At 37.1% G+C, this 12,188-nt stretch overlaps 1 protein-coding gene across 2 annotated transcripts; it reads right to left on the bottom strand.

The window, feature by feature from the left end:
• Positions 1-6,853: 6,853 nt before the first annotated feature.
• LOC113065765 (formin-J-like) lies at positions 6,854-11,635 on the bottom strand. Of its 2 annotated transcripts, none has more exons than XM_026237275.1 (4): positions 11,586-11,635; positions 11,380-11,450; positions 10,495-10,643; positions 6,854-8,841 (listed from the first exon to the last, which is right to left on the bottom strand). In XM_026237275.1, the coding sequence occupies exon 4, from the start codon at positions 8,833-8,835 to the stop codon at positions 7,726-7,728; it is 1,110 nt and encodes a 369-aa protein (XP_026093060.1). In that variant the 5' UTR covers positions 8,836-8,841; positions 10,495-10,643; positions 11,380-11,450; positions 11,586-11,635; the 3' UTR covers positions 6,854-7,725. The 2 variants fall into 2 exon arrangements, with proteins under 2 accessions (XP_026093060.1, XP_026093059.1); XM_026237274.1 differs by having other exon boundaries at positions 10,495-10,602; positions 11,586-11,629.
• Positions 11,636-12,188: the final 553 nt, after the last annotated feature.

The raw sequence follows: 12,188 nt of genomic DNA, 5'->3' as shown, positions 1-12,188 counted from the left end.
GCGGATTTACAAAATCGGACCCGTGCAGCTCTCTGCCTTACTTCAGTCGTGACAATAAGTATATTTTTATTTATTACCATATTCTTTACAATTGAGATGATTCTCTTTTAAGCTTGTAATGTTTATGTATGTGCGTGCTTTTTTATGTTTTATCAGAGCACAAATATGTGTAATGACATGAGTATTACACTTCAATACCAATGTAAATGTAGTTTATGATGAAATTTATGAGTCCTTATAATTAAGATCGCTTAAAGCATTATTTAATTATGTAAGCTCATGATGAATGTTTTTTTTTTTTTTTTTAAATCAGGTGCAAATGAATCAAAATATCGATGAAAATCATCTTTAAAGCTGTTCAAATGAATTTCTTAGCAATGCATATTACTAATCAAAAATCAAGTTTTAATATATTTATGATAGGACATTTTTTTGATACAATTTTTTTGACCCATACAATGTTTTTTTTTTTTGCTACAAATATATTCCACTTTCCAAAGTTTACATTCTAGTGCAAAAATTCCCTTTTTTGTTCTGTTTTGGCCTCAATTGGTCTTTATGTTCTTCATACAAATGGATCACATAATACATGTGTAGAATAAATTTAAGAATATATATATATATATATATATATATATATATATATATATATATATATATATATATATATATATATATATATATAAAGCACCAAGTTTCAAAATGAAGTTGTCAGGACATCTCATCAAATTTACATTAATGTCCTTGGAGCAAAAACAAGAGCCTGACTCAGCAGCGCCACCTGATGCTTTGGGGAGTACTGCAGGCGGCCAAATGAAGTGCAGACATATTTCAATAAGTCTGTTTATTTATTTTCAGCCCATCCATGCTGAGCATAGGAAGGGCAAAAACATTATACATTTTTACAAATCCAAACACATTTATTACAGATCTGAAAGTTATATGAAATTGAAATAAATAAAATATTATACACTAAAATAATAAAATAGACTATATTTAATATCAGAATTTTTTTTTTTTTTTTTTTTGTAATTTTTTATTTTCAATTTTCAAGGGGAAATACAGAAAGCAAACCTTCAATATATTCCTAAATCAAAGACACTTGAAAGTTTATGCAATTACATATAAATCAAAACAGTAATAATAATGAAAAATAAACATATACCTATACTGTACATCCATACTCATATACACATAAAAACAATTATCAATATAATGTATCTTCTCTCAGGCCTGGAAAGAAGTTTTTACAAGTGTCACCAGTGCTTTGTTTCCTCCTCTTAACAATAACTATATACAATAAAACATGGGGAGCTATTACTTACAGAAGATTCCAAAAATTGCCATATTCCAATATTGAGAAAAAAAAAAAAAAATTTGAACCTTTCAAAAGAGGTCTGGGCGTACTGGTTTAATGTAGTCAATCCATTTACTCCATATTTGTAGGAAGTCTTCCCTTAATGCTCTTAAGGAGAAAGATAATTTTTCCATCACATGTATATTATGTGTTATATCAATCCACTCCTTCACCGTGGGTGACTCTGGTTTTAACCATTTTCTGGTAATTACTTTTTTACTAGCTGCTAAGAGAATTAATAATAACTTCTTATCATTTCTGTTCCACCTCTCTGGGGGGATATTACCCAAGTATAAAAATTCACAGGTATAGTCAATCTCTACCCCAAAGACAGCCGTCAGAGCTCCTTTAATCTCATGCCAGTATTGATTCAATTTCTGACACCCCCAAAAAATGTGATAATGGTTCGCTTCCATTTCCCCACATGATCTCCAGCAGCTAGTACCCTTCCCTTGATGTTTTTTCTGTGATGGTGTAGTGAAAAACCTGATAACGTTTTTCCAACAGAATTCTCTCCATGTGGCTGAACTTGTGGATTGCCACTGTGCTCTACAAATTCTGCCCCAGTCTTCATTTGAAATATTTAAGTCTCCTTCCCTTATCCACTTATCCCTTATATACAGAGTATTTTCGGGTACATTTTGGAAAAAACCCTTATACAACTTTGAAATGATCTTATTACATGGCTGAGCCTTGGATACTGCTAGGAAAACCTTTATTATTCCTGACTCAGCCCTTGACAGTACTCCTGGTTTAATTTTACTTTCTAAATAATCCCTCACTTGAAGATATCTATAAAAGTCACTTTGGTTAAGCCCAAATTTTTCCTTTAGAGAATCAAAGCTTTGGATTTTACCCTTGTCAAAAAAAGTGTAGTAATTTGAGATTCCTAATTTAGCCCAAATACGAAATCGATTATCTATTCTGTTTGGAAAGAAATCAGTATCAAAGGCACACCATCTTAATATTCTTGATGCTTCATTCAAACCCCCTATTTTCATTGTCCGGTGCCAAATTTGAAATGATACATTGATCAATGGGTTTGTTTCCTTATTAATTCTAGTTCTTAGCTTGTTGTCAGCAATGAGTGCAGATAACGGGGACTCTTCCATCATCCCTCGCTCTATTTCAATCCATTTAGCTAAATATACCGAACTACTCCAACAGACTAATGGCCTTAATTGGGCCGCATAATAGTAGTATTGTAGGCATGGAAGATTTAACCCACCGTTTTCTTTGCTTAACTGTAGCGTTTTAAATCTTATTCTGGGTTTTTTTACCCTGCCATAAAAACCTAGATATTAATTTATTCCATTCCAGAAATTGTTGGTTCGGAATTTCCACCGGAAGTGACTGATAGAGATATAATAATTTTGGTAGAATAATCATTCGCACTGAATCAACTCTAGAACTTAGGCTAAATATGGGGATAAGATTCCAACGTATTAGATCAGATTTTATTTTCTTAATCAAAGGACCATAGTTTAAGTGAAATAGATCTGAATAGTCTCTCGATATGTTTACTCCTAAGTAATTAATTGATTTAGTATCCCATTTTAAATTATATTTATCTTTAATTTGTCTAGGTGGATCATAATTTAGTGTTAGTACCTGGGTTTTGGAAACATTGAGTTTATAACCCGATATAGCTTCATACCCCTTGAGAAAGTTAAATAGTGTAGGAAGGGACTTTGTGGGTTGGCTCATATATAACAATATATCGTCCGCAAAGAGAGCTAATTTATGCTCTCCCGACTCAATTTCTACCCCTTTAATTGAATGGTTCTGCCTAATCCATTGGCTCAATGGTTCAATAAATAGGGCAAATAAAAGTGGAGAGATGGGGCATCCCTGTCTTGTGCCTCGCTCTAATTGAAATGGATCAGATAAATCCCCATTGATTTTAATCCTTGCGCAAGGTTTGTCATACAATGTCTTAATTATTTCAGTAAAGTTATTGTGAAATCTAAATTTTGTTAATACTTTATATAAAAAGTTCCATCTTACAGAGTCGAAGGCTTTCTCCGCATCTAAACTCACTAGAGCAGCTTCCACTTTGTGATTTGAAACGTGTCTGAGAACATGCAGGGTCCTTCTAATGTTATCAGATGCTTGCCTTTTACAGATGAAGCCTGTTTGATCCAAATTAATGAGATCTGGGAGAATGTTTTCTAGTCTTCGTGCCAAAATAGAGGTAAATAATTTATAATCAACATTTAAAACACTAATAGGCCGATAATTTCCACACTCCGATTTATCTTTTCCCTCTTTAGAGATGACAGAAATGATTGCTTCTCTCCATGAAGGTAAAATTTCCCTTTTCTGTACTACCCAATTGAATGCCTTTAGTAGAGACGGGGCCAGTTGATCAAACATGGTTTTATACCATTCTGCATTATAGCCATTCGCCCCTGGGGATTTGCCTGTCTTTAGTCTAGTCACGGCTACTTTTAGCTCTTCCAAAGTAATTTCTGCTAACAAAAATCTATTTTGCTCTTCTGACACTTTAGGCAAATCTATTGAAGCTAAAAATGCATCTATCTGCAAATCATTATTAATTTTAGGCTGTGAGTAGAGAGCTTTATAAAAAGTTTCAAAAGTCTGCTGTATTTGCTCCAATTTACAATAAATTTCCCCTGTTTGAGTATTCTTTATTTTATTGATTGTTCTTTCTGCTTGTTGCTTTCTTAGTCTGTAAGATAACAATTTTAATGACTTCCCCCCAGTTTCATAGTATCTTTGCTTTAAGAATATAAGTTTATTCTGTAATTCTTTAGAATATATATCATCTATTTCTCTAACTATTTTCTTAATATCTTGCTTCACCTTATGATTAATTGTAGCCCTATGTTCAGCCTGCAATCTTTTCAATTTAATTTCAAGTTCCTGCATTTTCTGCCTTCTAAGTTTCTTTAAATGAGATGTGATGGCTATTATCTTGCCCCTTATTACCGCCTTTAGTGCATCCCAAAGCATTGATGGTGACACCTCCCCATTATCGTTTATTTCCAAATATGATCTAATCTCGTTTTCTAAATTTAATTTGGTTTGGGAGTTGTTTAAAATATCAGAATTCATTCTCCAAACTGTGGATCTAGGTTTCCTTTCTAAACACATCGACATGTAAATGGGACTATGATCAGAAATATCTATGGTACCTAATTCGCAGTGGTGGACCAAATGAAGATCCTTTTTAAAAGTAAAGAAGTAATCTATTCTAGAATATGTCATATGAGGATGAGAATAGTGAGAATAGTCACGAGTTTTTGGATTCAGTTCCCTCCACACATCTACTATACCTATCTCTTTTAACATGCCATTCACCTTTTTAATCAGTGGTTTTAATTCCATAGTATTTCTAGAGCAATCCAGACCCGGGTTTAGGCGAAAGTTAAAGTCACCTCCACATATTAAAATTCCTTGGACTTTAGTAACTATTAAATCAAACACTTCACGATAGAAATTCCACTCTGAATTTGGAGGGGCATAGACATTCAGAAAACTTACTAACCTTCCCTCTATTTTACCTGTTATCAGTACAAATCTTCCTTCCTTATCTCTCATTTCTGAAATATGTTCATAGTTCAGTTTTTTAGATATGAGTATGGCCACTCCTCTTTTTCGTACTGATTTATAGGATGCAAAATATACCTCTTTAAAGCCCATTTTGATTAACTTAAGATGTTCAACATCATTTAAATGAGTTTCCTGTAAAAACACTACCTCCGCTCTTGCCTTCTTTAGTTTGGAGAAAATCTTTCCTCTCTTAACAGGATTGAGTACGCCGTTGACATTAAAAGAAACAATTTTCATGGAATAGTAGTGGCAAAGTGTATCTTAACATACAGCATCCCCTTTGATAGAACTAACGTAAACTGAAACAAATTAACAAAACCAAAAACTAAATTCTTAATTAACCATAGATAAGAAACAAAGTGAACTTCCATAATTGAAGTCGTTACCTCGACTTCTGACGAGCCATCACTAGTAGGCTGCAAGGGAAAGCCCCTCTTCATAGACTTGTAGAAGGGGCCCTTGTAGATAGCAGATTCGATTAAAGTCATTTGAGCTAATACTGCATGTCCCGAATATTCAAAACTGCGCTAAATTGACTAGGTTGTAAAAAAAAAAAAAAAAAAATTCTCAAAATGCCGGCTCCCCATCTCTCTTTCCTCTTGATAAGCTATAAAAAAGCCGGGAATCCTGACCGGGCAGAGATTATCGAGATTAGGAACTCGCGTCTTTTCTTCGGAAAGTCTGCAACTTCTCCCTGAATGTTGGGCCTCTCCTCTGTTGAAGATCGCGGATACCCTTGCTTCGGCCGCCTCTCTGCCAGGTCATCCGTTGGATCTGTTCCATCAGGGTGCCCGGTTGACTGATAGGCTGCACTGGAAGTCCTCGCTTTGCCATATCTTGCGTTGCTTCCTCCACTGTGTTATATGTTTTCGTTCCATCCTCATACATCACCATCAAACGAGCGGGAAACAGAGTTCTAAATTTCACTCCACTGTCCTTCAGGATTTTGCGTATCTCTGCGTACTCTCTACGCATCTGGAGTACTTGAGGAGCGTAATCGTTGTCAAGGTTAATCTGCTTTCCCTGCCAGGAAAATCCTCTCATTTGCCATGCCTGACGAACGATCTGTTCTTTCATTGTAAAACTTAGGAATTTAACCACAATTGATCGCGGTTGTGCGTCTGCTGGCGGCTGCTTTCCGAGCGATCTGTGGGCTCGTTCAATCTGAAACGGTGCGTCCCCTGGTAAATTTAAGTTTTCTCTCAGGAGTTTTTCCAGAAACACAGTCATTGTCGGAGAATCCTTTTCGGCACCTTCCGGCACGCCATATATTCTAACGTTATTACGTCTTGAACGACCCTCTATGTCCACGAGTTTCTCTTCCATTTTGCTGTGCATCTTCAGCATGGCAGTGAGTACCTCTTCCGCATTTTGAATCCTTTCTTCAGCCGTCACAATTCGGCCTTCCGCCTCTTCTAGTCTAGCATTGGTATTCGAAATTTCTGCTTTAATGTCCTCAAGCTGGGTTTTATTATCTCGACGAAAATCTCTTAACTCCCTAAGAATGAGGCTCAGGTCGACGGTCTCTGCGGCGGGTATCACTGGGTCTTCCTCGTGGCTGCTTATCTGTGTGCTGGGAGGTGAGGGCGCGGGGTTGTCGTCGTATATCTCTGTAGATTTTGATACTTTCTTCGTTTTACACCTAGTTTCCATCTTACTCCCTTTGTATTCTTACGTTATATATTACTTAAATCGTGATTTAAAGAGTATAGGGAGCTTTCTAGACTATTTTATTCGGGAGCACCAGCTCTATGCTGCCATCTTGACGATGTCCAACCCGGAAGTCCATATCAGAATTTAATTCAGTCATTTTACTCTCCAGACATCACACCAAATCTTCACTTTATATTGCCAGTGTCATTTTTGCTGATGATTTTTAATATATATATATATATATATATATATATATATATATATATATATATATATATATATTTAAACTGTGAAAAAACATATTTATTGCTGCATATTAAATAAGCTAAAATCATGATTTCTATATTTTGGTGGAGATGGCTCAGAGGTCTTTAATAATACTTAATATCCATTATACTACTGCCATAATATATTAAGCTTAATTTTAATATTTAGCTTTTTCCTGCTTCTTTTTGGACATGTATACATTCAATTTGTTTTGTATTTTGTTGTATTGTTTTGGTTCTGTTATTATTGTATTTATTTTTATATGTAAAAAAATTAAATGTTAAAATATTAAATCAAACAGCACATTACCCATGTTTCTGCATGTAAAATTCTGAATTAACAGGTTTATCAGAAAAATCTAAAAGATTACTATAAATTTTTACAATAAAAATTATTAATACATGTTTAATTCCATAAATATTCCTTCACAAATATGAACTGCTAACATGTATTTATATGTAAATGATCACGTAGTGGTATATAGTGCACAGCTGACTACTACTGATCTGTGAAAATATTTGAGAACCACTGAATATAGGCTAACTTTTGCATTTTTAGCTGACTAATATGCCTGCATGATGTTTTTGGATTATTGGTCAAAAACGAATGTATCTTGAAAAAAAATATTTATCATTGAAATGTTCAAGACACTTTCACCAAGTGATTTCTGAAGATCATGTGACACGGAAGACTGGAGTAATAATGCTGAAAATACAGCTGCACATCACAAAAATAAATTACACTTTAACTTATATGCACACAGAAGACAGCTGTTTTACATTCTAATAATATTTCACTGTTTTTACTGCATTTCTGATCAAATAAATGTGGCCTTGGTGAGCAGGAGAGACAGTGCTAGCATAACTGTCTCTCTACCTCCAGGTGGGTTTGACGTTTTTATCACATGACCCACGAGTAAACACTGAGCTTTGAGAGGCGGCGCTGCTGCTCTTCCTCAGACGTCCAGCAGGGGGCGATGGGCGAACACTTTCTGCAGGCGTCTGCTTCGGCTTGAGGACCTGAGAGAGCCTGAGTGAAGCCGCGTGGGTCAGTGGAGGAAGTTTAGACTGGTTTCCAGGAGCGGTGCTGTGTCGTGTTGTTGACGCCACAGTGTTGCGAGTGAAGCTTGGTGGTTTGAGCGTTGAATTGCATGCAGAGGTTTGAGGACTGGGGCGGTCGAGGGCTCGGAGTGTAGCACGACACATCTTCCCATCCGGTCGAACCGCTGGCGTCTTCTTTACTACGTTGAGGACGCTTCCACCGGGTCGCTCCTGAATCCTCACAGAACTACTGGGCTGCCGGAGAGGAACGAGCTTCCTCACACTCGCGGTTTCAGAGGAGCTCACACATTTAGGAGATGATGATGATGATGATGAGGTTGCTTTAGTGGAAGATGAAGGCGATTTCACAGAAAGAGATGCTCTGTTTTTAGGGTTGAAGGTTCGTTTGCTGATTGTTTGTTTCACTCCAGCGCTTGTTTGGAGTGACTCTGTTGTAGGCCAGACATTATCTTTAGTTTTTCCCTCTGATTTGTCATTAATGAGCTCTGGTTCTACCACTAAACTTATTTGTGAAGGGTGAAAGGTCATGTTTGGAGTTACTTCTTTATTTCCCAGTGTTTCCTGACTTTGTGTTTGAAGGTCGTTGTTCTGGGATTCCTGTATGGAAAGAGACTTAATTTCAATCTCCTCTGTCACATTTGTGATGGACAGCGAGTGTATTGGAGGAAGTACGAGTGTTTCCGTTCCACAGGGGTCAAGGGTCACATTGTTTTGTTGTGGTGAGCAATACAAACTTTCAGGGCTTGTCTCAAGCTGTTTCATAAGCCCCTTCCTCTTTAACGCCGCCACCACATCTACTTTACTATTGGACTGCAAACCGAAGACTCCGCCCACACCCTCAAGCCCCGCCCACGAGTGCTGCTTGTCTTCTGACTCCTTCAGACGCTTGCGCCTAGACTCCTCCCACATTCCTCGCTCCATGTTCTCCTGAGAAGAGAGAAAAAAAGTCCAGCTGATTAACTGAACGACTTTCTGTAAATAAGTGAAAAACAAATAGAAAATATAAATAAAATTATATAAAAATAAATTATACAATTATATAAAAATAAATACATAAATAAATAATAAAGTGCATTACTATAGTAAGTGAAAAAAACTTTTGTTCTATAATGCTTTTTCCCCCAATATTTTGATATTTTAAATCGGTATGGTATATAGTTTAAATTAATTTAACAGGCTTTGAACATGAAAATATAAACAAGTAAACAATATATAAAAAATGTAATTAAATGTTTATGCTTTTTTCCCAAGTTATGTTTTTATTTATTTAAATTGGGTATTTAAATATGAAAATGATAGCTAATTGATAAAAAAATATTAAATAATAAATCAATAAAAACATGAATTTGTATAGTAGTACAGTATAGATTAGTAAATTAGTCTAAACTGAGAGTTTAAACATGAAAATCTATAGCTGCCATGCATGGCAAGGAAAAAATAAATTGCATTTTTTTATTTTTTTTTATTTACCTGAACTGCTTTGTTGAATTTGGAGCAGAAATTCTGGAAAATTCGTAAGCACTCGTCCAGTTTGAACACATCTCTGTCCTCACAGAAGAAATCAATCAGAGCATCTCCTTCCCTCTGAACCTCATCAATACTGATCCTCAAATCCTCCAGAGCTCTAGCAGCGCTCTGAAACACACATTCAAACATGACTGTAACTTAAGAACATACATGAAAAGTTGTGTTGTTAAATCAGACAGGCCCCAGGTCAGAGGTCAGAGGTCACCTGTAGGAAGGACTGCAGCTGCAGCAGGAGCTCATCATCTGTGTGGATGTTCTGCTGTAACTGATGAACTCTTCTGGTCAGAGCGTCAAACTCCTCATGAATGCTGTCAACACCACACTCTACACACACACACACCACACCACATTCACTGAAACACTAGATTTAAACTGAACCATGATTGGGACACGGCTGTATTTTTGTATAACTGCTCCATCAGTGTTTCATCAGTGAAATGATAGTTTTCTCACCGCGCTGCTTGCTGAACATGCTGAAGTTTTCTCCGGAAACATGAGCAGATCTTTCTTCTGAGCTTCCCTGAAATCAGATAGATGGACACACGTGTCTGATATGTGGTTTGCTGCATTCAGATGCTTTCTGACAAGTGTGAATTATGAACATTTAGGTAATATTTCTACCACATTATAGAACACCTCAGACAAATAGAGACCAGCTCAGACTGATAGAGACCAGCTCAGACTGACAGAGACCAGCTCAGACTGATAGAGACCAGCTCAGACTGACAGAGACCAGCTCAGACTGACAGAAACCAGCTCAGACTGAGAGAGACCAGCTCAGACTGACAGAAACCAGCTCAGACTGACAGAGACCAGCTCAGACTGATAGAGACCAGCTCAGACTGACAGAGACCAGCTCAGACTGACAGAAACCAGCTCAGACAAGCAGAGACCAGCTCAGACTGACAGAGACCAGCTCAGACTGACAGAGACCAGCTCAGACTGACAGAGACCAGCTAAGACTGACAGAGACCAGCTCAGACTGACAGAGACCAACTCAGACTGACAGAGACCAGATCAGACTGATAGAGACCAGCTCACTGACACACTCACCAGAGCGACAAAGTGCAGCAGGTTGATTCCAGGTTTGTTGGCTTTAGTATCAGCCAGTAAAAGCAGAGAGGAGAGTTTGAAGCCCACGGCGTTACCAGCAGAGCCACCCTGACAGACAGATAAAGAGAGACAGACTGAGAGAGACAGAGCTGCAGACAGACACAGATCATAAGGTTCTGTTTAATGCTGTGCCAACAGTGAGATCCTTCATTGTTTTTCTGCCCAGTTAAATAACACTGCTCTGATCATAAAAAAAATTATTTAATACTGTAAATTTATCATTTGATTTTATATAATGTTCCCGGGTCAAATCTGACCCTGCAGCTAATTTTTGAGTTGGCTGATGCTTTAATTCAAAGAAATGTAAACTGCAATGTGAATTTTGAATTTCAAACCGCATGATTTTGGTGTTGCTCAGGGTCATTAATTAAGAAAAATAGTTTACATTTTAAAGTAAAAATAGTATAGTAAAAGTTTAAAATCGAAATAAAAATGTATTTTAAGTACTCATTATAGTATTAACATTTTTTAAATGTTTTTTTTAATGCCTTTGTTAAAATCATATCTTCTCATGTTTCTTTTTTGTAATGTGTCAGAAGTAACTGGTGTTTATTATTATTATTATTATTATTAACTGTACCCAGTGTTTTACACCAATGCATGAACTGATCTAAAGTATTTCTTAAATGCAATACAGGTAACTTAGGAGAAATACATCTGAAAAATGCATTACCATAAGTGTACTTTGATCTGGGCTTTATGAGTAGCATGTAATTTGGTTAATAGTTTACTGGTTTCCCTTTAAAGTAGTTTCACTGCTATATGTAATATATCATGTGTATGTATATGCATGTATTTGTCAGTGTTTAAGAGTAGCAGACTAACAGCATTCATGATGTTTCCAGCCTGCAGCACTAAATGAAGGACATTGTGAAGCTCCTCACAGCTCAACAGCTCTATAAAGCAGATACATCAGAGGATGAATGTGATGCTAAAGGCGTTTACACACAGAAATCTCTAAGTAATGATGGATTTTTATGGGAATCCAGCACTGGACTGGTGCAATCACGACACAAACATCAGCAGATCACCTTTAATGGCGCTCAGGATGATGGTCATGTCCTGTTTCATTACGGTGTATTGAGGGAAAAACTCTTCCTTTAACAGCAGAGCCTCGAGACGCGACCTCATACCTGCAAGAAACGCAGCGAGAACCAGCTCAAATTAGATCTGGACCAGACCGGATTACTGACAGTCCGTTTCTATCAGAGTGTACCTGGGTAATCGGATGAGCTGGTGTATGAAGGCATCAGGCGGAGCCAGGTCTTTAGGGTTCCCACTGAACATCTGAAGATTCTTCACCTGTCAATCATGCAATCAATCAATCAATCAATCAATCATCAATCAGTGCTCTGCTCAGTGGGGAGTGAGTGGAAGTCTTTACCGTCGTCCTCCTCGGCAGGAGCTTCAGTAGCTCTCTGAGAGACTCCACACTGAAGACGCCCGTGTTTCCCAAGAAAGAATATCATCCAGAAGACTCTCAGTGGACCTGGACATACAGAGAATCAGTGAGAGCAGACGAATGAAACACACACACACATACAAACACTCACGCACACACGGCACACACGCACCACACACACACACACACACACACACACACACACACAACACACACACACACACACACACAC

The sequence above is a fragment of the Carassius auratus genome, chromosome 48 (assembly GCF_003368295.1).
Source record: "Carassius auratus strain Wakin chromosome 48, ASM336829v1, whole genome shotgun sequence".
Taxonomy (NCBI): Eukaryota; Metazoa; Chordata; class Actinopteri; order Cypriniformes; family Cyprinidae; genus Carassius; species Carassius auratus.
Note: the sequence above shows the minus strand (reverse complement) of the source record. Positions and strands in the feature narration are given on the sequence as shown.